This window comes from Dermacentor silvarum, chromosome 2, assembly GCF_013339745.2.
Source record: "Dermacentor silvarum isolate Dsil-2018 chromosome 2, BIME_Dsil_1.4, whole genome shotgun sequence".
Lineage (NCBI taxonomy): Eukaryota > Metazoa > Arthropoda > Arachnida > Ixodida > Ixodidae > Dermacentor > Dermacentor silvarum.
Window position 1 is genome coordinate 161,080,532 of NC_051155.1, and position 27,265 is coordinate 161,107,796.

At 45.1% G+C, this 27,265-nt stretch overlaps 2 protein-coding genes across 4 annotated transcripts; both read left to right on the forward strand.

Moving 5' to 3' along the window:
• Nucleotides 1-2,882: 2,882 nt before the first annotated feature.
• On the forward strand, nt 2,883-16,309 carry LOC119441965 (uncharacterized). Its single transcript, XM_037706646.2, has 5 exons — nt 2,883-2,997; nt 8,255-8,313; nt 8,810-8,937; nt 9,878-10,060; nt 15,868-16,309. Exons 2-5 carry the CDS (start codon nt 8,271-8,273, stop codon nt 16,183-16,185), a joined length of 672 nt encoding a protein of 223 aa, XP_037562574.1. The 5' UTR covers nt 2,883-2,997; nt 8,255-8,270; the 3' UTR covers nt 16,186-16,309.
• A 3,424-nt stretch (nt 16,310-19,733) lies between these two features.
• Nucleotides 19,734-25,285, forward strand: LOC119441966 (uncharacterized). 3 transcript variants are annotated; one of them, XM_037706648.2, is made up of 5 exons: nt 19,734-19,870; nt 20,772-20,830; nt 21,565-21,692; nt 22,252-22,434; nt 24,557-25,285. In XM_037706648.2, the coding sequence occupies exons 2-5, from the start codon at nt 20,788-20,790 to the stop codon at nt 24,863-24,865; spliced, it is 663 nt and encodes a 220-aa protein (XP_037562576.1). In that variant the 5' UTR covers nt 19,734-19,870; nt 20,772-20,787; the 3' UTR covers nt 24,866-25,285. The 3 variants fall into 3 exon arrangements, with proteins under 3 accessions (XP_037562576.1, XP_049517728.1, XP_049517727.1); XM_049661771.1 differs by lacking the exon at nt 19,734-19,870 and adding an exon at nt 19,906-20,040; XM_049661770.1 differs by lacking the exon at nt 19,734-19,870 and adding an exon at nt 19,945-19,976.
• The last annotated feature ends 1,980 nt before the right edge of the window (nt 25,286-27,265 follow it).

Here is a 27,265-nt window from a genome sequence, read left to right on the forward strand (position 1 = left end):
ATGTACGGTACAGTCTCGGATCTTGCATTTTTGGTTTCGTTGTAACTCTGGAATACTAACTGAAATGAAACATGACCAACAAAACTTTGGATTTGCTTCGTTATATACGAACATTCGTTATATACGAACATTCGTTATATAAATACTCGTTATATAAATATTTCTTATACCGAGTTTCAGCTGTGGCAGCAACCAGGGAGAGATGACAGCGACGGCGTCACCACGGAGAAATTTTAAGTTCTTTTTTTGCTTAAACTCATATCTTAAAAAAAATTTCCGTCGAGTGGTTTTCGGATTGATACCAAAATACACAACCCTGACAACAAGCTAAAATACGTACTATACTGCGAAAAGGAAAAGGTTGAAGTGACAACAGCGGTGAACGTACGTGTCAGTGAGGAGTGAGTGAGTGAAAAAATGTGGTTGATCCCTCTTATATAGGAATCGGTATAGAACACGAAAGTGAAACGTGTCTTCACAGAAGTAGTGTAATGTTTATTGCACATTGATATATAATGTCTATTGGTGTTTTGTGGCTAAAGCGCCCTTAGGCGTTGATGCACCCACGCTGACGCCTGGTGGCACGTCTCCTCCATCACGACTACCAACGTCGATGACCATGAGCAACCGTCGTGCATATGGAAGCTGCACTACGCTGCACACGCTAGCACAACGCGAAAGACGAAGCACGTAACTGACACACTAATACAACGCGCAAGACAAAGCACGTAACTGAATCGTCACCGAGTCAAATCAGCGCGTACAGCGCGTCGTAATTGCAGCCTCCGCGATCAACTTCAGAAACATTTTCAGAGCTAATTGCGGAGGCCACGCTCCGCTGTGCTGAGTACGGTGAACGCCACCTAGGTGGCGTTGGTAGTGCTTCTTGATGCCAGCGTCCCTTCGAATACTGGCATCGAGGCGTCGTAGTGCTGAGACCACCGAAGCGTTCACTGTCGGTGCGCGTTAGTGTCATAATGCAGTACTTCTCTTTTCTGCTCGTAGGCGGCGGCACCACCCCGAGCAAGAGCGCGGGTACACGGATGAGTGTTAGATATATAAGGCGCGTCTGTGTAGCTCTCTGCGAATGCGTTTGTGGCGCAATGGGTTAAACGCTCGGCGATCTATCGTCGCGGACCGAGAGGTCGTGGGTTCGATTTCCAAATTTTGCATGTTTGTGGAACTTTTTCTTCTGGTTTCTTTCTTTGTATTATGTTCGTGTACATTGTAAGCTGACGTATTTCCGTGACGGAAATACGTCAGTGAAGTCTTGGTGGACCCCGGCATAAAACACTTTCGTGTTAAAACATTTATTGTCGCTATATACAGAGAGAGTTTGGGTTGAACCAGAAGGGCCCGCCCCGTACAAAGTCTAGGAGGGGTTACTATTCCGGGACCCCTGTGGCTTTTGCGGCCGCCCGGGCTCGGTCCACCAGGGCACGTTGGTCCTGTATGGTCGAGCAGCCGAGCAGGGCAGCCTCCCAGATCCGCCGACATTCACATCGATGATGCGACTCCGCTATCGCTATAGAAACAACCATAGATGCCCTCACAGGTTCTTTGAATTTAAAGTGCATCTTAAAAGGCTTAAAAAGCGTTGTTAAATATAATACTTCTGGTAGCCAAACGCTAGTTGAGTAAATGCAAATAATAATTTTAAAAAGGCGGTACATGTTACTGTCAGTGTAAAGCGTCTATGTCGCGGTTTTGAGAAGCTGGCTTCAGTTTACATAGCATGTAGCTTCTGTCCAGCTCTCACCTTTACATTTTTTTTCTTTTTCATGCAGCGCATGCGATAAAAAACCAGACACTCGTTTACTGATGCGAATTTTGGCTCGACCTACTGCCTTCCACGCTCGGGATAACCGCACATTCTCGTCTTACCGCCTTAGAAGGCCTAGAATAACCAGTCTGTTTCGGCAGTATCAGGGACACCCCGTTGCAATCGAGCAGGGAAACACACAGTAGGCGTCAAAAGTTTACAGGACATGTTTTCCTTGAATTTCTGAACAGTTCTTGCTTGCAGCCAGAAAAATGCATTAAACACTGTCTTTGTCGCCTGTAGTCGTAGTAGTGCATGTCGGGAATCCGAATACTATGTTGAGTGCTCAGGCTGAGTAAATATTCGGATTTTTCTCAGCCCTCGCGAACCTTAACCATTTGACGCCGATATCAGTGCTATTGCGTGCACTCGTATACACGCAATAGCGTGCATACAGTCTTTGCACGCACCAGTCAGTGTGTCTGGCCAAATGACTAAGCCCGAAAATAACTTGTCGTTTTTGCTATACACATTTTTATCATGAAAGGCATCGCAAAGTGAAGTGGCGAGCTTTGTAAAATGTTTGGCAGTGGATTTAGTTGATCATGAATCACCCTAGCTTGTTGTCCACGCCACTGTGCTATAGTTGCAAGCATTTTGTGGCTTGGAACCGTCTGCCGTAGACCACTATTCAAGGACGCCATAATGAAACGCACCGAAGTGAGCGTGACCAGCAACGTCTATTCTACTTTGGCCAGCGAACACGAAGCCAAACCACGTGACGCCCATTTTTGACGCTGGAGCTGCAACATTCTTGGTCACTGTTCACTCGCTCTTTCCGCTAAAAGGTCCCGAGGCGTCGCGGCACGTCATCCATGGTGCGCAGTTGAGCACGGGTATAAAACTCGCCGAAGTTGCCAAGCCGTTGCCACGTGGTAACGTATCTTCGTTTCTCAGTCTCCAGGCGTTCTATCTTCTAGGTCAAAAACTTGATAGGGCGTGCCCGCCCTTTGATGGGGCACCATGCAGGGGAGCAAGACATCCGGGGAAGTGTTCGGTTGCATCTGTTTGCAGTCTGGACTTGTGTTTGATGCGGCTCCGTTACCACGACGTCCAGGCCAGATAGCGAGAGTAGAAGCAGATAGTGTCCCTCCCTCGCCCTCCTGAGAGCTTGGCAGTGCGAAGTTTTTTTAAGGCAGTCGTAGAAGAGACTCGGACGAAGACACGACCCAAAGGTGAGCGTTTCTTGTTCAGAGACTAAAATTTGACGAAATTTTACGCGAATTCGAAAAGCATGGCATGTATGGTTTTCGTGAGACACTTTGAAAGCCCATGTGAGCTCATTAGAGCTATATGTAGGCCCGCTGCCTTTGGTTGCAAGTTTGTATCATGTCATAATATGCGAAAACACAGACAGCTGACACTGTTATTTCTTTTTTTTAAATGTATCCCATACTATGTAGTTGAAACGACGAGCGAGATGAGGACCTTTGCAGCGCACGCATCGACAACCCGTTGTTTGCCTCTTTTGTGCCCTTCCGAGCTACTTTGCTTCCTGTCAGTCCACAGCCAAAGCGCAGCTGCTCAATCAAATTCATTCGTTCGTAAAGTTCCTGTGTTTCATTTGCCATAATTTATTGGCACTTGCTTAGAGGCATAAGTAATTCCCAAATGTTCTATCTCACAAATTTTATGTGTTAGTCGCGCAGTGCACGCAGCAGTGACAAGCTATTTCATGGAAAGAGAAAGAAGTAATCGAATCTCGAGTTGAATATTATTTACTGATTTTTGCTTCCACCCTTGGTGCACCAAAACTGCCGATGTTTCAGCAGTGTGGCGCTTATCCAAGAAGCCCCCCGTGCGCCGTGAATAATCTTAGAACAAAGAAAGCCCCCTGCATCGTTGTGAATCATGCTGTAGAAAGGTGCTTCATAGTTAAAGGCACGAAACACAGTGAACAGTTTCCTAATTAGATCTCAGTAAATAGCACCTAGAAGTTTATGAAGTCGGCACTCACTTTGTGGGGGTCTCATTGCCACAATAATTAGCATTGATATAATTAGAGAAGAATACAACAATGGTAGCCAATTTGTCTCATTACGAAGCAAACTTCGCATTGAGTGAATAATTAGTTCCTTTTCGGGAATCCAACTCCGGATCACCGCTTTACCAGGACATTGCTCTACCATGATGAGCTAAGCAGGAGTCTAGCAGACGGCAGTGTTTGAATTGAATTGAATTGAATTCTGGGGTTTTGCTTGCCAAAACCACGATTTGATTATGAGGAACGCCGTAGCGAGGGACTCCGCATTAATTTTGACCACCAGGGGATCTTTAACGTGCCCCCAATGCACGGGACACGGGTGTTTTTGCATTTCGCTCCCATTGAAATGCGGCAGCTGTGGTCGGGATCGAATCCGCAACCTCGAGTTCAGCAGGGAAGCGCCATAGCCGCTGGGCTACAATGGCGGGTATAGTAACTATATTCTTTTGTAGTAATATACTGGGGTGAAGACTTAGCTAGTGAAGAAAAAAAAAACGTATAAACGCGTAGGTGAGCGCCTGGAGACAAGATTACAATATTTTAACAGATAGATAGAAGGCACTGTTGATTAAAGATAAAACGTGAGTAGACTGCGCGTTAGTTGATGAGATCATGAGGAAAAAGCGTAAGTCTGCACACTATGTACTAATACGTAACAGTATGGGTGCGTAGGGTAGCGGAACGTCGTCGAGGGTGGCGGATAATCAAATTGAATACTGTTTTGAGTAAATTTAGTTGTAGAACTAGATTCACACAGCGCACCGAATTCCGCAGTCGAGCATGACATGGCGCATTGTCCCCGAACTCCTCCACATGCAAGGACACTGCATACGATGCAGTGTTTTTCAAGCTTTTCTTGTACGTGACCCCTTTTAGTAGGACCAAAGCCGCCGTGCTCCCCCCCCCCCCCCCCCCCCCCCCGCGCCTCCACCATTATAAGCCTTCCGAAAATATTTTATTTTTCGCTGATGCAAATACGCGTCTATTTTAATTTATTTAAGAAACATTACCCACAGCAGGGAGAGCTAGTCACCAAAAATGCTTGTTGATGTTTTTTAACGAGGTTTGGTGTAATCATGTATTTTAACGAGAAGGATGTATTTGCTTTGATACAACCATACCGACTGAACCCTCATTCTGCAGTTTTGGCGAGACAAAACTGGCTGCGGTTGGGAGACTGTGTGAAGTCTTGGTTGTGGCGACCAAAGGTATAAATCGTCGCTTGTCTTGCCATTTCGCTGTCAGTCTTGTGGCGAAAAATAATACACTCTACACAAAAAACATAATTTCAGGGATGATATATATATTTATTATAGATGCAGGCTTAATTAATCTTAAAGAAAACGGCGTTCAAAGCGTATTAGCACTGAAACTGAAAATTCATCTGTTATTCCGGCGAGCAGAATGTAGACGTAGTTGGACCCTCCATGACCCCCGGAACAACGCTCATGATCTATTTGGCAATCATGACCCACATATTAAGGAACACCGTGGTAGAAGCTCGATTCGTTGCAGCTCGGCCTCGTCACGTTCATCTGCGGGCAGAATCGGGAATATGGCTCCTGGTGTGGGTCCAGCCTAGACGGTGGGCTCAGTTCACGCAAAAGCAAAGTAATTGAAGACCTCAGGGACGGGGCCTTCTGCCAGTGGTAGGTGACATTAAGGTGGTGGTAATGATGGGGCCAAGAGGTTCAATGTTTTGTGTCCTCCTTCCCCCCTAAGAACCGCGCACATCTCAGCCATTCTGCGTTCGTACGATTCTTTTTACAAACAAATGTAAATTTGTTAACTTACAATTCGATTTTTCTGTGACATGTGAACTAAAAAGATATGGTGTTTTACGTGCCAAAACCACGATCTGATTATGAGGCATGTCGTAGTGGGGGACTCCGGAATATTTTGGACCACTTTTCCAATAATTTCGAATAATTCGGAATAATTTGGGCGAAAACACCCGTGTACTTAGATTTAGGTGCACGTTAAGGAACTCCAGGTGGCCCAAATTTTCAGGAGTCCCCCGCTACGGCGTGTCTCGTAATCAGATGGTGGTTTTGGCACGTAAGACCTCATAATTTAAAACTATATTTACTCCGCGAGAAAGTCGTACGTGCTATTCAGAATTATGCTTGCGATGCTCACACAGAACCTCGTTTCTGGAATCTTGGTGTCTGTCCCTTTCACTCCCTATACAGTGAGACGCTCCCACAGCGATACAAGATAGAAAGATATGTCATTTCTTTCACTGCTGTCAAACTTAGCATAAAACTATAATGAATATGATACAAGACACGCTGAAGGATGTGATGTTCTGCATACGTGTACCAACTATGCAGACCAGCTGTTATCGTTTGTGCTCTTTCATAGTTCAACTCATTTGAGTATTTATGTTTTAAGGGTATTTCTTCTTGAACTACTGACATTATGCTCTACCTTGCGCTTTACGGTTGTTTGTGGTGGCTATCACGTAATGTGTAGCAGCGGAGCATGTTTATCGTACCATTATAATTTGCTCTATGTTCTATACCTGTCACCATTTTTGCTCTTGTATTCATAATCTGTAAACCTGTCACTAGTTTTGTTTTTGTACTTTATGATCTTCCATTGCATGCTTAATTACTACTGCTGCCAATTTCTGTTAGGTGTGATTTTTATATTGACCACGCATATCTGCACAGGCCAAGACTAGTGTTCTTGTTAGGCTTGTCATCTGTGCTCTTGACACGTGACACGTGTATGGAGGTGACACGTGTATATTCTCTGAGCACTACACTTAGCAATAGGAAGTTTCTAGCTAACTGTTAAAACATCTTAGATGTTAAAGACCATTCTAGAGTGTCCAGTTCCGGCGAGGTTGTTGACTACTTACTTACTAATAACCCAGGTTTTTGTAACGATATCAGCCTAGACCGTATAAGATTTACTCTATTCTCTCCCACGTGATCAGTTGATGAAGTCTGTAAAAGAGTGTATCACTGAACACAATGATGAAGTTGCCTTTGTAGACAGTTGCTTAGTGGTGGTTGAGGCCTCCTTGGAGCTCCTGAGCTATTAAGGTCAACCTTTGTGACGGCGGAAAGTGACCTCTATATTCAGCAGCCTGGAGTGTGTATTGGGTCTAGAGTTGCACCAATCATAAGTGATATTTTTATGAGTGTTGTAGATTGGTTGGTTAAGTGTGAAGTACGTGACCTTGTCAAAAGTTTTCGCTATGTCGATGATTATTTGGTTCTGTTTGGAAGTGATTGTGACACTTTTCGCCATGTCAGCCTAATAAAGATATTCAAGGCGATAGATTTTGGTTTAAATTTCACGTGTGAGGTGTCCGAAGATGATTCTTTGCAGTTTCTCGAACAACCGGACAACCAGAACACCTGTGTGGTCTTTTGCTCCTATATTAAATAAATCTCTTTAAATCGTTCATCGGGCCATTCCAATATTGCGAAGCATGCCATTGCTTTCAATTCCCTAGATTCCTCCCTTACTAAGTGTTGTGCCCACAGAGTTTACGATAGTATTTAGGAGCAGTTCGACGGTCTCAAAGACGCAGGTTATCCTTAGATTGTGCTGGAGACTTATCAAAAAGATAAAATCCCGTCATTCAAGTGAAACTGACGTAATTTTCGAATACAAGAAGCTCAAGAAATTTGATTATGCCATACGTCCACGGTCTATCTTATCGCTTCAAAAAATTACCAAAGGCAAATACCTGAATGTGATTTTCCCTGCCAACCTAAATGTTTGAAAGGATTGAGCCACAATTAAGAGGAAGGTACTTATGTTTGTATACTGTTGGTTGCTCTGCAATGTACGGAAAAAATTATCTTGCGCCGTTGGCGTCAATTACGAGATCCCTCTTTCTCCCGGAAAAACCTACATTGAGCAGAGCGTGAACGATCACCTGCGCCAGCAGAATAACACTTTAAAGGGAACGCCTACCTCCCAACTTTCAGCGCGCTGTAAAGCATGCGGTGCCTATCTTCGATAGAACTAAGGTGACCGTCAAGCACAGACAAAAAGCTCGTGAGCTCGCAGAAGCGTTTCACGTACAAAAGATGCGCAATGATTGCGTATCGAAGCCACCTATCTCTTTGTTAGGTTATAAGGCGCAAATGCTTGAATTATTCCATGTGAGCTAATGACATGCGCACTCAGATGGTGTCTTCCTGTTTGCGTTTTTCTTAATAAACTTCAGTTGTTAGACAGCGATCGTCCTGTGTCCTTCCTTTTTGTGTTGCCGTCGGTTTCCGTGCTTATTCAAAGAGTGTATCCACAGTGTGAAGTAAAAATTTTGATTTCATTTTATTTAAGGTATTGGGTATCTCAGTTTATTCACTTGGTGCATCTTTCACAACATGAAAGAACATCTACAGATTAGCACAGATAACTTCTGATAGTTCATGGCGCGAGCGAGGGATTTACTTCAGTAAAGTTTTTTTTACTTGTTGTAGGGATAGTAGCGGCAACATGCAGCAGTACTGCCTCATCATCTTTGCTGTGATCGCCTCGGGTGAGTGGAAGACGTGCATCGTACATCATTGCTTTTGGTCATAGTGCAGAAATTGTTTAATTACTTGTTGCAAAATGTGTAACGGACAAGTGTCCATAATCACGTGCCTTGCGTTAAAGATGTCGTGCAACAGGAGCTTTGCATATCGACAGTACGCAAGCCACCTTCAGCACGACCACAATGTGCGCCTTTTGAGATGCTGTAAATATGCTCATATATATTGGTTTGTAGTTACAAACAGGCCGCTCTGCGTAATTCATCTAATTAAATCACGAATATCGCTTCAGTGAACCGTAGAAGACGCAAATGTCTTCTTTTTTTTTCGGGTAGCTGCATTTTTTATTGGTCGCAAAGAAGTTGAGAGCTATTTTTCTCATTTAAAACGAAGTTCTTGGACCTGCGTTGTACAGCGAGCTTTTTTGCAGAAGGGCTGCCCCAAATTGTCTCTGCTCTGCTTCATGGCCTCCATATTTTGTTTTCTTTTATTTATTTGTAGCGTCAGCTAGCACGGTGCAAGACTCCAATGCCTATATGGATTTAGTTCTTGAGCAACATCTGCCACGTTTGGTCTTGGGAAACCACGAACTCTATCCTGGGGCTCGGATTCCAGACTTCCACTTCAAGGTTGGTGAAAGTGCTGCTTGATTCAGCGCTCAAGAGGCACAGAGAAGTGCACTGCGGCAATAGAATCGTTCAGTAAAGGCGTGTCATTCCTTTCGCCGCACCTAGTTCCGCTGGATTTGCCACTGTACCAGTACTGAAGATCTCTGAAAGTGATAGATCGTGAGAAGGTCAGCTGATCGCTGGCCGGCACTGAGCACGCCTCGCGATGCGAGGGCTTCGCGATTGCAAGGTCTCTTGTACCGGTCGGTAAATGCGAAGCCAAAACTTGACTTGCGATAAGGCAATCGCCACTGTTTGCTTATGTTTTTCCTAGCAGAAAGTAACCAGCGGCACGTTCTCACGCGAAGGATATATATATATATATATATATATATATATATATATATATACCAGGATTAAACCGTTTTTTACCAAGCTAACGGGCTCAGGTCGTACATGAGTTTTTGTGACACAAGTTCAGACGAGCGGTTAAGATAGGAAAGGCATGTTTGGCTAACCTGAAGCGGTACTCCGCACACCTTACTCATTAAAAGGGCCCAGTGTTACTGCCTTCATTGCTGGCTTTTGCCAATGATAGCTAGTAGAGCAGCCAAGCTGAGGTTTTCGCGAAGTAGCAGTCGACCGACAGTGACCAGAATCGCACATGACCTCAGAATAGACGCACTTTAACGCGATAGTTTTGTGTGGGGAAATAATCGTGAGGTTGCGCGATCACTCACATTTGAGAACTGCCTCTGCCTCATTAAAACCACGTAACGTTGTAGAAGTTACGAGGCGCAGTGATACATCGGCAGAACACTGCAGAAAAAGGTACTTAGTGAATGCTGAAGTACAAGTACTCCGCTCAGGTCTTACTATGTATACGGTGCAGCTCGAGTTGTCACAATCAGAGTAAGCTGCAATACTGTGTGTTACCACGATACGTGCTTACATTCCACAGATACTGAAGACAGGGATCACCAACCGCGATTTGAAGGCTAACATATCCGACGGTTGGATCCATGGCTTCGACACTGGCGTCCATCGTTTGGGCAACTGTGAACAGCCTATTCTGCTCAGCGGAAACACTACCGTCAACTGCGTGCTCAACATGACGGGCATCGGGGCAACTCTGACTGCGACGGTTTGTATAATACTACTGCAAGTTTTCCCACATTTAAGATCCAGTAGCACATGATTTACAATCAAGTGATATCTCTATGTGAATGAATATGAGCAGGTGAGGATAATAAAGTGTGCGTGAGATGGCCAGGCATATGTTTATCTCTCTGCACAACGATATCAAATTAAGGCGCGTGAGTAGTAAAATTGCGAATTATAAGCGATAATACTATATTATGTTCTCATTACATGCGGGTTTATGCTGACCGACCTGAGATGTTTCACATGAAAACATCAGCTTTTCCCAGAGCGAATGATATTAGAGTATGTGAGATACAAAAGGCTTACATCAGAGCAGAATAACATCATCATGCATGCAATATAGCACTGAGTTCTCCAGGGGGTCCCAAATGATTGTGGAATTGCAGCAGTTTATGCTATAAATACTTTAGTACGGGGGACATATAAAAAGGGTAAGACTTCACCCCTTCCTTTACCAGAATTGATGCGCGTGGCGCTGTTAACAAAATATGTCCCCGAGTAATTAGATGTACTTGGTTTGTTAATGGGGCTCAACGTTCAGCATTATTTAGGATAGATTCAATTATGAAGTTCAGTGTACCGATCAAGGTTTTCTTGCAACGGAAACAGCAATGATTGTAACTAACAATGCCCACAAAAAGTGCTTGTTATACTGGATATTGTCAAGCCAAAATTGACAACGGGGAGACACATCCGATTAGCGGCAAGGGTAACGACGGAGTGTGGCACAGAGATGTCGCGCGCCAGGAGGACATCACGAATAGGGGCTACGACATAGTCGCCATCAGGCACGGTTGACGTTGAGGCCAATTTGACGAAGGTTAGGGCTTTTGGGGGTAACCGAACAAACGCTGTAGTGCATAGGGTGTGCGGTTGTTCGGGGCGAACGTCGGAAATAAGAGGAAGCTCGAGGCACAGCGTACCGGTGGAACAGTCGATGAGGGCCGAATGCGTCGTCAGAAAGTCGAGCCCGAAGATTAGGTCATGAGGGCAACTGGTCAGCACAGAGAACAGGACGGGAACTTGGCGGCCAGCAATTCCTACGCGAGCAGTGCACATACCACAGACGGCAACAGTGGTGCCATTGGCGACGCGGACGGCTCGAGTGACGGCAGGCGTAAGAACTTTTTTGAGGCGACGACATAGGTTAGCGCTCATTATAGACACTTGGGCTCCAGTATCAATCAATGCCGTCAACGGGACACCATCTACATCTACTTCAATTAGGTTCGTGTTCGTGAGGAGCGTCAACGGAGGATTTGGACAGGACGAACGTGATGCAGCACTACCTCCAAGAGCTGCATGGCCTAGTTTTCCGTCCGGGAGGGTCCATAATGGGTCGGCGACGAATAGTGGCGTGGCTGGGGCGACGGGGACCGACGGCGCTGAGGTGACGGCGAGCGAGTGGGACGATTGTCATCGACGGATACGTGAGAGCTCGAAGGCATACGGCGAGGCGAGTAGCGGCGAGGGTCGGCATATGGGCGAGGAGACGGCGAAAAGTAGCTCGAATATGGCGATGACCAGGAGGTGCGGCAGTGGCGAGCGACGTGGCCAATGCGGTGGCAACGAAAGCAAATGGGCTTGTCGTCCGGAGTTCTCCATTCGGTAGGGTTGCGGTATCTGGAGTACAGATCGCTGCGAGGCGCAGCTGTCGGCACCAGTCGGGCGTCAGGTCGGGAGATGGAGCAGGCAGCAGGAAAACCGAGGTTGGCAAACTCTTGCCGCACAACCTCCTGAATGAGGGAGATCGCTGGGGCTGGTTGGTCAATGGTGGGGTCAAGTGGGCGCGGATGGAACGTGGCAGGACTGGCAGCCTCGATCTCACGGCGAACAATACGCGTGACGGTCTCGTTGGAGGGGGGCGAAGCGGTAAGGGCGACGCAGGACGACGTCGCAGCTGTGTTAGGGAGCCGGGAGAATTGTGGAATGACGCGGCGGCTTTTGGCGAGCTCAAAGCGGCGGCATTCCTTGACAATGACGTCGATGGTAGACACATTGTTGAAGATCAACAAGTTGAACGCATCGTCCGCGATCCCTTTGAGAACGTGGCCAACCTTGTCAACTTCGACCATGTTCTCGTCGACTTTCCGGCAAAGAGCTAGCACGTCTTGTATGTACGAGACATACGATTCAGTGGAAGACTGCACTCTAGTAGCAAGCTCTTTCCTTGCAGCCTGCTGCCGACCGGTCGGATTTCCAAAGAGGTCGCGGAGCTTCTCCTTGAAAGCGTCCCAGCTAGAGATCTCCTCCTCGTGTGTCCGGAACCAGACACGAGGTGTTCCGCCCAAGTAGAAGAGGACATTAGCTAGCATTATGGTAGGGTCCCAGTGGTTGTTGCGGCTAACAAGCTCATACATGCGTAGCCAGTCATCAACGTCGACATTATCTTGGCCGGAGAAGATGCCAGGATCGCGGGGAGTGGCAACCGTGACGTACGTTGTGGTTGGAGTTGAAGTAGCAGCAGCAGACGAGGTGTCACCGGGAGCCATGGCGGAAAACTGGACGGTGCGGCCGCTGCGGAGCTCCGTGGCGAGGACGGGGAACGGCACGCTCCACCAAAATGTTACGCGAACGAAGGATTAAGTAGAGGAGACTATTTACAAGTATATTTACAAATGATAGCTGCAGCGCTGGCCAGATCAGCCGATAGCTCGAGAGCCCAGAGCAGTTCGTCTTCTTCGTCTAGGCGCCCGCGCGCCTCATTCAAACAACCAAATACCACACGCGTGTAGCAATATGAAGGTCTGATAGCCTAAATCGTTTCAATGTAGAACCTGATGAAGGTGTAGAACATCACAGTGTGGCAAATATGCAGCCTGCCTCCAAAAGCTGTCAAGACAGCAGATCCTTGATAGAAGGCTACTACCGTCGAATAAACTCTTGGGTGTGCGGCGAACAGAACCATCACAAATACGGACAGTGCATACAGTGGTGGAATTAAAGAAACCAGAATCTTGGAAATTTATCAGATTCTGAAACAATTTAGATGCACTTGGTCTGCCTCTTACGCTTGGGCATCGATGTTTGCTAAAGACAAATAAATTTACGTGTAACTCATTTGTATCTTAAAGGGGTAACAGCGCACAGAGACGGGGACATAGTGAAGGACAACAGGACACAGAGCTACTATTTTTTTCCGTCAGCGTTACGAAAGCCCACTACACCGTGGTTGTCAATTGTGTTTTGAACGCAATTGTTCTTCACTCTGTCCACGACTGTTTGAGTTGTTACCCCTTTAAGATGCTTTACCAGCTATAGCCCCCCAAGCCATCCTTCTACACATTTGTAGTTCGTAATCGAAGAAATTGAGCTAGTGCGCACATTTCCTTCCCAACGTAGGCAAACTAGGGGCATTTTTGCTCCGTATTTGCTCAATATTCCTAATCTTTGGATAGGGACTATTGCGTCTGTTGTGCGAGTGCACTCGCGTTCTCGACCCCCTGAGTTTTCTGTTTGCCACAAACGCCAAACTAAACCTTTCTCCCTTCTCGTTCTACTGGAAAAGCTACAGGCATACTGTTTTTCTGAATTAAGCCCTGCCAGCATGGGGACCTTTTAGCCGGGTTTCCTCTATCGAAAAAAGCTCATATCAAATAATCACGTATTAACTTATGGAGATCTCGCATAAAAAAACCGAATGTTCTAATATTATGATAAGGGGACATGCCCCCATGTGCCCCCATATATTTTATATAGGATCGCTCGTTTTAGGTATGTTTTTTTAAAATTTCGGGTGGTAAAAATCACCGAATGTTATTTTAGGAGTAAAACCAGGGAAATATAATTTTATATTGTCTGGCAGCCAAAGTTCTGTATTTTTCTAGTAACCTTCACAAACGATTAACACAGGCAATGGTTTCCTTTTGTACACAAACGCGTTACTAAATCAAGCGAAATCATTCACAGGTACAAAATGTGACAGATGCTCGCAAGTCAAGTGTCGATCTGTACAAATCCTCATCGACTGGCATTTTTTGCACTTTTTTAAAGATGCTACATGAACAAAAACAGACACTTACCTGGCGACCTCTTGTTTAATTTATTCTCGGCATTCATGTGCACATGGGCAGGCTTCGCTAGAGGTGTGATCATTTTTATTATATCAAGAGCCCTTGTTGACGTTCATTATCATTTATATTTTGAGAATTTCAGTGTCTCTACTAGGCCTGCCGGCCCTTGGGCGTACCTTAGATGAAAAAACGGCCTCTGATGTTACAACTATCATTCGCATTGCAGAGGAACGCCAGAGCTGCGTTCGCTAGGTCGGCGCAGAGTACGGTGGCATTCTGGCCAGCACGTGAATGCTGTCATCAGTGCTTAGCTGTAGCAGATATTGTTCAAGCTTATCCTTTACAGTATGTTCAACAGTATTGACGTAGCTCAGTACATTTCTTGCTCTCCTCTTTGCGGACGTGCCAGGAACACAGCTGGAAGTTGAGCAAGATTCGCTTGTTCGATTACAGTGTAAAATGGTACCATGGACACGAGACGAGATGTCGCCTTCGGGCTGCCGCATTTTTAAAAAAAACTTTTCTAACCCTATAAGAAAGGTGACAACTTCCTGGAGAATTCAGGTTTAACATAATATCGAAATTTGTTAGGGGTGCGAAAATAAGGAATTATCGTGTTTTACCCGATACCGGGGAACCCTAGATATATGAAAACATACGAGTCTTTATATAGGACCGCCGTATGTAATGTGACAATTGGATATGGAACTTACAGTTTTTTTTTGATAGGGTTATGACTGTAAAAGTACGTGACTCAGCACAAGGTTGCGTGCTTCCTTGATGAAATGTTCTCGATTTTATGGAAGCCGAATAAGAGAAAGGCCGAGTGCGTGGATGCTTGACGTACCGTGATCCACGAAGGTTAACAGGACACGGCGATTGCAAAAAAAAAAAAACGCAGAATTTCTGCGTAGCCTGGGTACATATTCTCGATAAAATGCATGTTTGCTAGCGAAAGAAACTGGGACAGTTTGATACGTAAGGGACAACCGCTAGTTTTTCAACTAATAAGTTTACAAGTGAAAGGAACATCCTGTAAGCACATCAGACACATGAAACAACAAAACTGGCGCGATTACGCATGGGCATCGGGCATGGCTTGACGGAGATACCGTACCTCCCTTTCCGTTAACGATATTCAAGCCATACTTACAGTTACCTTCTTCGTGGATACTGTTCGCCTCAAATCTCTCTCCGATTACAGCGCATATTTTCGTAGCACACGTGCAGCTGAAAGCTCTGGAGTGTACCCGCATGTTCGGCAATGATCGGCTAAGTGTCCACCCGTTATTTGCGCCTTTCAGATGCGCAATGCACTCTAAGCCTATCATGGAGGCAGCGCTCCGTCTGTCAGATATAATTCCACAGGACAGCGGTATCTTATATACCACGCCTGTGCGCAAGTGACGAAGTCCTTAGCGTTTGTCCCATGATACTCTAACCTGTGTCAGTTTTTCGCTAAACAACATGCATTAAAAAAAAAACAACTAACCCAACTTATTACCCTTACTGCACATACTCGCGAATTAAAATTTTCAGTGTGTAGTGGCCTTTGCGACCTACATGTACAGTGATCCATTAAATTACAAGCACCGTACCTTAATAAAGCACAAATTAATATTTGCCGTTGAACCTGTGTTTCGCAAACTTGTGTGGTGATAATTAAAAGGTAGTCTTCTACTGTAGGGTCCGAAACACGATCTATGTAAGTTTGGTTTTGCCGTTTCAGTGGCATATTTTGTGCGCTTTCTTTTTCTTCGCTTCGCTTTTCCAGACCAAGGGAGACAGCTTGGTGGGCACAATAAAGACTATCTGGGTCAATGTGACGCTTAAGAAGGAAACCGTGCTGAGGGTGGCCGTCACCGCGCAGCACCCAAAGCCGGCGTCCCTGATGACTTTCTTCATGGAACGCCTCAAACTGAAGACCAAGTATGACGACAATCTGAGTCTCAACGACGATCGCGAAGAGCAATTCGAAGAGCTGATCGAGGAGAAGGTCAGAGACATACTCATCTCTGCCATCTACAACCCGTACAAGGCCATGTTCGAAACAGCCGTCCAGATGGCCACGCCAGCATTCCCACGCGCCTGAACGAGTGGAGTTAAGCGGTTTCATCGTGTTGGACGAAATACGCCACGCTCTTTATGTACTCTTTAAATTGCCTCGTGGACTTGTTGTGAATAATATGGAGGAATAAAAGAGAAACTACTTTTAACCCCAGCGATGTTCTTTCCGTATTGCGAGGCGTTGCTGATGGATTTCGGTAGGGTTTCCAAACAGTCTGAATTCCACTCATTAGGGTTTATCCTGCCCATGTCCATCTCTTGTATTGCCTCCGTGGGACCAATGAGGGGAGCACCTCTGACGAGTTTTGCCAGAGTAGGATTTCGCCGCGTGTGCCATGCGTATCTCAGCTGATTTTCTTTCGCTTAATTGGGCATCTCATTTAATTCTATTTGTCAAGCGCTAAGTCATGACATCGCAAAGCTGAGTTTAAAATATTATACTTGTTTTGATTCAATTTCATATTTTTTGTGAGTGTAATGCCTCGTTTTAGCTTCTAAATGGAGATTGAAATGCGATCAAAAAGTCACTATGGTTTCTGCAACAAGGTGTAACAAACACTGCATTGTATCGATGCATGCGCTCTAGCTCTGGCCGCCCGATAACGAATCTGCAGACATGTTGCGACGCTGTGCTGTTGCATTTTTTCAAGCAACTAGTTTGTAAAGTCTGAAACGCTCACATGGCCGTTTCTATCTTTTCTAGATAGCGCAAGACTTGAGCGATTACAGGAGCAGAGAAAGAACGTGCAGCACTCTTTTGATTGTATGTGCTTTCAGTATTCCGTCTGACGTCATGGCGAAACAGCTCAAAGACCCTTTGTTATCTAGGTGACGGGGGCTTAGTGCACGGCATCAACGGAAATAGCAGAGAGGCCGGGGCACGCGTAAACGAGCGGCATCACGAGATCATGATGAAGGGCAGACTGTCGCGCGAACTCTTCTTACACTCACAAATGATGTTTCTTGTCTGCAACCCGTCACTGAAAGCGAGCATTGACCTAACGAGGCAATTTTTTTTTGTGGTAGCTGTTACGGCATGACAAGCCGGAAGTAACTTAAGCTCGTTAGCACATAGAATACTTGGTGCTGTAATCAGAACCATGGTGGCAAAGGAAATCAACGCCCCTTATTTTTGCGGCTGCTTATCTCGGTTACTCCAGCATCCATTAGTACGTCTGCGGCAAGCGCGTGCACTTCGATAGACCTATATGAATGCCGAATACGCCCGTTGTTTGACTACTTATCATTCTCGCCAAACGAATGACAATAACTTCATTCTTTGAGGGCAAATTTTCGCATTGTACGTTGTTGTTAATGCATGTTCAAATATGGTTATATTTGTAAAAGGAAACTCTGCATTGTCTTCGTGCGTGCTGTCGCAAATGAAAAAAAAAAAAAAAGAAAGAAGCTGAAGGAAACGTGTTTTTGATCCGAATCCACAAAATGCCCAGTCACTGTCTTAACCAAACGGCAGCAATTAAAATCTGTGACGCTTCAGGAAGCTCGCACACTTTCCTGTCGCCCTCAAAACAAACTCTATTTTGGTTGTGACAGCGGTGGTAAGTGTGCAAGGATATCTTGCGTGGCGGAACTTTACTTACTGGACGTAACTATCGCACATAGCACTAAGCCATGCTTCCGCTGGTTTATAAAGGCGCATGATACCCAGAAAACCAGGAACAACGCTAGCCTGGCCAGCCTCCGACCGCCCATCCACCCTTGCGTCCTACAGAAATACGTATAGTGGGACAGATCTGGAATACAATGACCACCTTGCTTTTTACCGTCGAACGGCGTGCATCGTTCAAGACTGGTTGAACAGTCGCTGAAAAAAAAAGAAAAAAAAAAGCCCCGCCACCTTCCTTCTAACATTGCATTGCGTAAACAGTTAAGTGACGCAACCTATCATTTAGAGCCACGCCGTTATACTGGCGGATCCAGTACGCAGGCGGAAGATGCATCTTCTCTACTCTAGAATATCTCATGATGGGCATGGTCAATGCTAGGGGTGTGCGAATATTCGAAACTTTCGAATAACGGATCGAATAATGTCCTATTCGATTCGGCATTCGAATCGAATAGTCACTAATCGTAAATGCGAATATTCTTCGAATACCTTTCGAATATTTCAAAACGTCAACTGCGCCCAAATGAACATAAAATTGGAGGAAGAGTGCGGTAAGTTTTCACCCCCGTGGGCATATTATAGATATGAAACACGAGAACTTGCGTAGTGGAGCAAGGTACGTCACTTAAAAAGCCACACTTTACAGGTTGTAGAGTGATTATTCGCACTCTCTGAAGAGCCCTATGCATGCGAAGAAACTACTTGTTTGCTTCTATAATGCTCTATTTGATCTTTTATTAGACCACGCTTCATAACGTACTATTTAATGACAGAAACTTGCTAACTTTAAGAATACTGGGATGGGAACATCGTTTTATATTAATGGTGATAACGGCTATTCATTGTTCGAAAACTATTCGAAAAGCATCCGATATTCGATTCGATTCGCTTCTGACACTATTCGATTCGTATTCTGTTCGGTCTCAAAAACCACTCTTCGCACACCCCTATCTAAGTTATAATGCACAGTAGCTTGATACGCGAGTAGTGTGTCTGCAGTACCACTACCGAGTGCAGGTGGCATGGCGGGGCACAATAATCGATGCATAACACATCTATGCATCGAAATTTGACTTGATAGTCGTCGGCTAGCAGGCATGTAACAAGCATGGAAAAATCTTTCTGGCCAATTTGCCAGTGGGAGAGCGATGCTGCAGGTGCTCCTTTCTTATTCTTCTTTCTGGGGTTTTACGTGCCAAAACCAGCTCTGATTATGAGGCACGCCGTAGTGGAGGGCTCCGGATTAATTTCGACCACCTGGGGTTCTTTAACGTGCACTACAACGCAAGCACACGGGCGTTTTTGCATTTCGCCTCCATCGAAATGCGGCCGCCGGGGCCGGGATTCGATCCCGCGACCTCGTGCTCAGCAGCGCAACGCCTTAGCTGACTGAGCCACCCCGGCGGGTGCTCCTTTCTTATATCCAATGCGCAGAATAGCGGGAACACAAAGTCGTCCTGTACCCGTTTCTTTGCCCCCGTGCTGTATATAATCAAGTATTGCCGATTTGCCCAACTTGCAGTCGTTCTGCTGGTGGCCTTGTTACGCTATTGAAAACTGGTTGGGGGTGTCAAGTTGACCATGCACTTGTGTAATGATGTATACACGGGGAAAATAATAATGATCAAAAATAAATGTGCTGACCCCCCCCCCCCCCCCCCCACACACACACACACAAACACACGCACAAGTGCACACATCCAGCCACACACACACACACACAAGCTGCATACGCTCACTCACTCATTTACGCACACTTATGCACACAAATCTTTCCAACCTTACACACAACAGTAGGGTAAAGCTCACGTCATATAGTAGAGGAAAGAAGAAAAGGGTGTGCGCGCTGGCTACCCGTTAGGTCGGCTGACGGGGGAGGATTGAAACTGGTTTCCGATTGCCCGCCAGGGTACAGAGCTTGCTTCAACGCTCGCACACCGCTTATTATGCGGGCCGTCCTCCAGGATAAGATAAGAGACAAAGAAAAAAAGGATCGCGACCGCTCTGAGACGTAGCGTCAGCGGCGCAGGGCGGATTCCCGTTTCAGTCGGCCGGAACAGCTTGCCAGAGTCAGCTGGAAAAGGTAAGGCGAGCGCCGTCGCCGACGACGCCGGCGACGTTGCCTCTACGCTGCTTGCGCGTGTGTCAGCCGTGCGGTTAGATGTCTTAGCCATGCGAAGCAACGATTGGTAATGGTTCCTACAACTTAAATGTTTCACTCGACATAGCACCAAGTCTGTTGCTACAAATGGGGTAAATGTGTCAAAAGATTCTGAAATGATGTAGAGTACGTATACACTGCTGTCAGAGGTAAAATCATGAAGCGTATAACTTGTTTAAACGTTTGGTATCATGGGGTCAGCGTCATAATCGTCTTAAAGTAAGACCAGGGGGCACGTCATCGTGCATATATCTAATTTATTTTGTGGAAATAAACTCCTGCGTATTTATGTTGCCTTTCTGTACCAAGAGCTGCTTGTATGGTAGTGGGGCCGTCGATAAAGCTTTTTCTGCTGACATTGCTACACACAGCCGCGTGAATTACTTTAAAATCCAGGGAATTAAGTGACGAGAACTGTCACAAAAATAGCCGGAACCATTCGAAGAGAATGCGTATTTCATTTTTCTGTGGTATATTCTTAGGTGCGGATGTCTGTTAACCTCGACAAAAATGAGGCCGTTGTTCGCCCCTACTTGGCGATATCCCCGTAAAAAAAAAGGAGAGAGAGAGATAGAATGACAACTAGGAATAATTAGGATTTCATAACAAAAAGCTGCAAAGCGGACCAGTTAGAGATTACGAAGAAATATTGGCAACGTTCGCAACCTTCGATAAATAATAATCTGAAGTTTTTCGACCCTGAAATGCCGCCAATGACTACCACATTAAGATACCCGTGAATATTTTGTGAGACTTCTTTCTCTGTTGGTTTTGATCATCTGAGACAAAAATGCGCTAATGATTGTTTCCCGACATTTCGCAGCTTCAAAACCATCAAGATGCAGAAGTCCTTCCTTATTTTCGCTGCCGTTCTGGCCTACGGTAAGTAAAACTGCAAACAATGTTTTTATTCGTAGGACAACGACTTAAATGAATATGTATAAGCGCTAGCGACTCAAAGTATGAGGAGCTTCCTGAATGATAATTACAAACCCCTCTGCCGAAAGCATTAAGTAGAAAAAGTTATCAAGCATTCTTTTCATGTATAAATGAGATGCGCACAGCTTGACATTTTCAGCAGTAACACCGAATTTGTGAGAATATTATTATATTTCGAAGAACTGTTGGAATCGTTTGTTTATAAAAAAGAAACAAGTGTGGTTACCTAATTTACGTGAAGAAACTTTATTGACTTGCTTCTTTCAGTTGTCAATATTTAATGAAATAACTATGTCAATAAAAAGTGATTGCCAAGAGGAAACCATGATGATAGCAGAGAACTCTGGAAGTCCTCCGCATTGTCAACTATTACAAACATCTTTTATATCTGTGAGACTATTTCGGGTATGTAAATAGCAGCTATGTAATGTATGCGACTTTATTCATGTCTATATATATATTTCTATTCTTACTTTTCCGCTATGGCTGCACATTGTGCATTTAGAAAAGAATTCTCCCTAAGTCTGTGTTATCATTTTTCTTTAATTTTGTTATTGCAATCAATATCTCGATTAAAAGAATTCGAGGTTTGCGAAGTTGCGGAGCTGACCGTGTGAGCGACGTAAGCTGTGTGCTGCCGGATGTGTTTTCTTCACCCGTTATTTTTCTCTTGTCAGCTTCTGCAGCAACTATTATGGACTCAAACGTGTTCATGGACACGGTTCTTCAGCAAAAGATGCCTTCCCTGGTTAGGGGAAACACCAGGCTATACCCGTTCGCAACCATCCCAGATTTCCAGTTCAAGGTAGGTTTTCTTTAGCTTTTGTCGTGCTACAAGAAGCAAAATTTAACTGTTACTCTTCTCCCCTTTCTCTTTCACCCCAAGGAGCAGTTCCGGTCGCAAAACATTTTGCTTATATTTCTACATTGTTTTCTCCCCGAGTAAACCTTCTTTTTACTTTTTATCGGAATTAACTTTGTTGCACTTATTGATAACACGTAACGTACTTCTCAATTCGCATAAGTACAGTGTTTGACAAAAGTTTCAGAGCCACCACATTTGACAGTACTCGAAGTCGCATACTAGGGCGTATGCAGAATTTTCATTGCTTCAGTTGCTACATATTTCTTGGAAATGAAGTGTTTCACCCCCCCCCCCCCCCCCCTGAGGTTCAGTAGCCGAGTCGTGCTAAAGAATCTCTGTCACAAGGCTTGCAGTTAATTGTGTCATTTGCGGAGTAACATCGGAAGTATTGGTAAATGTTGTAGAAATGCACTGATTTGCTAAAAAAAAATGCAAGTCGCTGTAGCACTAAAAGAAGTGGCGTACTCATTATGACACGCATGCGAACATGAACATGCAGATAAAGTCGACGGGCCTGTTCAACCGCGACCTGAAGGTCAACGCGACTGCGGGTGCCATACGACACCTGGACACCGCGCCACACCGCAAGGGCAGCTGCCAGCCCCCGGTGCTGGTCGGAGGCAAGACCACCGTCCTCTGCGAACTCGACCTGAGCGGAATCAACACCACTTTCACGGCCAAGGTAAACAGACTGTTGCAGATGGCTTTCCCATCGCCGAAGGTGCCCCTAAGGTAGTGTGAGAGCATTAATGATATTCAGTTGCAGCGACGCACCTCTGACATGAATGCAGTAAGCAATGGGAAAACAAACTGCAGCTGTTTGGAGCCGCGGATTACCCAGCAGTGAGGTGTCATGACCTGTCGAATGGTAGGGTCCTGCTACACCCTTTCTGAATGCTATGCACACTGCTTTAATATTTGCATCAAGAATTAATGTTGTTTCCGTTTTCATAGAATGCACAGAATGGTTTCATCTGCTTGATCAAACCTAGGCACAAGCATCAGGGGATTGTAGCAGCATATGTTACTAAAATAAAAAAAATCCTTGATAAAAAATAAGATGGTGATAACTAGGGTGCGCGATGAGATTTGGCCATTAGCAAAATGTGTGCGTGCAAATCGGGTGGCAGATATCAGCCAGCTATGCCTGAGGTGCCTCTAGTTAATCTCAAAACCCATACAGAAACAACTGCGCAGCGTAGCCATGCTTCACGGTGGTCAAACCGTTTTTCTGATGCTGTATCTCTGTATTATTGTTCGGTGACCTTAAAACAGAGCGATAAGTCAGAAATGCAGGTCTTCACTCTGGCAACCAATCAAACTGATCTGGATGCGTCAGAATTCAGCTTAAAAATGCCTCCGCGGAGTACGGACCCGCATGTATCATTTATCCTACTCATAAAACCGTTCGCACGGTCAATCGCGGAACATGTGGCATGAAGGTAATAGGTGTCATGAGCCCATATGTTCGTGAATTTTGTTCCTGTTGTAATATTTAACGGTAATTCTTTAGTGCACACCAGTCCAGTCCTACCAGTGGCCACCTGGTACTAGGGGTTTTTATTTTGTTATTTTCAATGTATTTGATAGATTTATCCGACGTGAATTAGTAGTATAGCAAAGTCTACATTCAGATCACCGATGTGCTGGAACAGGCCAAAGTAGGGGCCACCACTTTTATCTGTTTATTGATAATTTGACTGTGGTTTATTATGTTCTAGTGTTCTACACTACATCATTGTATTGCGTACATTGATTGAAAATGGGATTATCTGCGTATAGTTGTTTGTTATATGCAAGCGTTATGTTATCACACACGTAACGTATATCTCATCGCTTTGTGTATTGTTCATTTTATCAGCCATTTGAGTGCTTGTAACCTGCATTCTTTCAGTCCAGTGTCATGGACCTTTGGCCCAATGAATCAAGCGTTTCAGCACAATAGTTCTTTCAAACTTTGTTTCGTAACTTGCCCTAATCATACGTTTCTCAGAGCAAGGTATATTGCGGAGGAGTGACAACGTTTGATATCGCTAGTGTGGCACTTCATGCAACAGGTGTTGTGAAGCGCTGCAAGAAGCCTGCTTGCCTGTTTACTTTTTTTTAAACGGTGTCTGAGGCCTGAGACGATGTTGCGCTACCTAATACCATGCTGCACTACAGATCTTGCGCAAAACGTGCATTTGAACACTTATAAATGACTTTTTTTTTCATGAGCATGCAACGCCATATGACAAGAAATAATAAATGGAGCATAGCAGCTTAGAGGTTAGCCAAAGTCTTCACGGAGTTTCACGGAAACTGTAGGCTACTAGGAATATTATTGTCACGGCGGTGACCAACCTAAGAATTCAACTGGAGCATTACCCACAAAACAGCACTGCACCTGTCTTCTGTGCCTACACTACAGAACACAGTCCCTGAGAAACGCGATAGTGAAAGAAGTTCTGAGACGTCACAGAAATGAGTGAGCGTAATTGGCTGGCGCATTTATAACAATTATCTTTGAGTTGAACAGTGCCGTATTTGCCACTACCGGTCTTACGTTATCACCCACTTTAGGTTCTTTTGTTAGCCAAAGTCATGGATAGCATACTCGTGAAAAAGCATTTTGCGCGAGCGTGTTGTAACGTCCTGAACAAGAGATACCACTTTACTTGGCGAAACGTTGTTAACGCCTCGCTTAAATTTATTTCTTGAGAATGGTGCTAAGAGAAGAACCAAGATCATCCCGTTTACGCCAAGCTTGCTATAGTTTACCGCGCGGTGTTGCTAACTTCCCTTTCACACTTCTTGTCGCACAGACCAAGGGTGACAACCTTGCGGGCACGGTGAAGAGCATCTGGGTGCACGTGAACGCCACCAAGGTGTTGACCGACTTCGAGGCGGCTGCGCTGCCGGGCAAGGACGCCAGCGTGCAGACGTTCCGCATCAAGGAGCTCGAGCTGAAGACCAAGTACGACAAGTCACTCAGCCTCGGCGACGACCGCAAGAAGGACTTCAAGAAGGAGCTTGAGAAGAAAGTGCAGACCTCCCTGTACGAGGTCATCTACAACGAGTACAAGCAGGTGCTCGAGAGGGCCGTCGCCGACACCTACTTTCCGCGAGCGTAGAACGTGCTAGAGGAGCACGTGAACGCGACGAAATATTTCGCACACACTCACACCAAAAATTCTACGAAACTGGGAAGCGCGAGAAGTTTACTGCACGGTGGTTTAACTTTGAAAATACAGTGCTTCGCTGTGAAATTGCGTGAGTAAATATATGTGTATCCCATTCCTAAAAGCACGTTTTGTTGCTTTTGAAGCAAGAAGCTTCAGGCGAGCGAGAAAAAAAAAAAAAAAGAGGCAGCAAAATGCTCGTTAGCCTCATGCCACTTCTGTGATTTAGACGTACGGTCGACAGCAAAGTTGTGGTACTTTCTTTATTTTTTTTTGAAGAATTTCGGGGTGTACCCTATGTAGTTCCTGTAAAACGAACAAACACACTTCCTGACTCTGATGACAGAAAATAAAAATGCATAAAGAAAAGGACGCATGTATCTCGCTGTGTGTTCATTTCAGTTTGAGCGTTTGTTGTGGCCTGTGTGTCTTCTGCTGCTCATCAGACATTGATTTCACACGTAAACCGGAACAGCGTTCAATATACATTCTTGTACCCCAACGCCACTGGCGCACCAATCAAATGCGTCACCCTCGTTGTAGCCTTCGTGATGAATACATTTTGAGACAGTGGTCATGCTTGGATCACACGCACCAGTGTGATTGTTATCCGTACATTGTTCCTTCTTCCTTATTCCTTGTTGTATGTTACTGATAGGCAATAAAGCTACATGCGTTGCAGAGGAAGCGCCTTCTATTTTGTCATTTTTGCTATTGGTGAATAATTCATAGATTTATGCAAAGCCTAGTGCGAGCTAACAGAGTGACCCCAGGATTTACATTACAAGGCGCAAGGAAAAGTGAAAAAATACGTATTTGCTTTCTTTCTACAACATCAAATATTTCATTCAATGAAATATTGGATGCAATCAGTGAACGCTATGCTACTGCTGCTTTAAGAACGAATTCTTACAATTATTTTTATACATAGTATGTGGTGATTAGTTTTGAGAAATGATATAAAAACTTGCTTTTTAATATCATTTTTAAGAAACAAAGTCTATGAATTAGTCCACAAAGAAGCTTTCCAAATAACGTCCCAACATACACACACTTAGCAAAATACACCCGTGCCAATACGATGACTGCTGTCCTTGGTGCGGCGACACACCAACCCTCAAACATATCACTTGGCATTGCAAACAAAGACCAGCAGAGGGAAACTCACCCCTCGTCAAAGCAAACGAACTTGAAAGGTCGTGGGAGGCGCGACTCGCGCGGCAGGACCTGGGAAGCCTGCAGGCAACCTTGGACCAAGCCGAACGAGCCGCTAGAGCCAGTGGGGCCCTGGAATAGGGGCTTCACCCGCAAGAACCTCAGTCTGCTATTTCAATGAAATGTTTATTCCTCCTCCGTCCAAATAACGGCTGTTCGTTGCGAGTTCTCTTGAATAATTGCTACTACTAATCATACTCCCAACTATAAGGAGAAATTACTGGCACTGACCTTTATGCTCACCCACCGCAATGACTAAGTGGCTACGGCATTTTGGGGCTCCGCATGAGCTAGCGACACGGAATCGTACCCGCGAAGATGGAATAGAAAACTCACAGGTATTGTACTGTGCGTTGGGTGCAATGCATTATAGCACCAAAAGTGTCCAAGGTTAATCCGGAGAGCTCCATTATATGGCGCTTCTCGTTGGAAAATTGTGAATAGAATTCTGGGATTTTACGTGACAAAACCACGATTTTATTATGAGGCACGCCGTAGCGGTGGACTCCGGAATAATTTTGACCACCAGGGGATTTTACACGTGCCCCAAATCCACGGTACACAGGCGTTTTCGCATTCCGCCCCCCCCCCCCCCCCCCCCCCCATTTAAATGCGGTGAGTGCGACCGGGATTTGATCCCGTGACTTCGTGCTTAGCAGAGCCACACCATAGCCGCTATAAGCCACCGCGACGGGTTGGCAAATTGTGTCTTTTATATGTAAACTCCAGTTAATTTATTTGTTTAGATTTTTGGTCACAGCGGGAGGTTTTTTTATATGAAAGTGACCTCTATGTCTTTTCATTTTTAGAAAAAATTGAAAACAGGACTTTTAAATAATTAGTAATTGCTGCTTTATTTTTTTTTCTTTTGAACGCATAGCTGAAGTTCACAATCCTTTGCAATGAATAATTTTCACTTTCATTATTGTACTATTCACTGGGGCTTTCTATTTTGTTTCAACTGCCAAAGATTATCTGGCTGTTATTACTTTTACGAGAACATTTTTTTCTGTTATTATTTTCGCGCCATTTTGTAGGTTGTTCTTCCGTTGCTTGTATGGTGCTACAGGAGGCCAGTCTGGCGTGAAATATGGCGCCACGTGACCTAAGGTGTGCCACGACCATCCAGCTTTCACA

Bases quoted from the DNA above. Each gene is read 5' to 3' on its own strand.
- LOC119441965 (XM_037706646.2), top strand. From the start codon at position 8,271: ATGCAGCAGTACTGCCTCATCATCTTTGCTGTGATCGCCTCGG. The intron at 8,938-9,877 runs GTTGGTGAAAGT...TACATTCCACAG, and splicing joins TTCCAGACTTCCACTTCAAG to ATACTGAAGACAGGGATCAC. The intron at 10,061-15,867 runs GTTTGTATAATA...TCGCTTTTCCAG, and splicing joins GGGCAACTCTGACTGCGACG to ACCAAGGGAGACAGCTTGGT.
- LOC119441966 (XM_049661770.1), top strand. The intron at 20,831-21,564 runs GTAAGTAAAACT...TTCTCTTGTCAG, and splicing joins CGCTGCCGTTCTGGCCTACG to CTTCTGCAGCAACTATTATG. The intron at 22,435-24,556 runs GTAAACAGACTG...CTTGTCGCACAG, and splicing joins ACACCACTTTCACGGCCAAG to ACCAAGGGTGACAACCTTGC.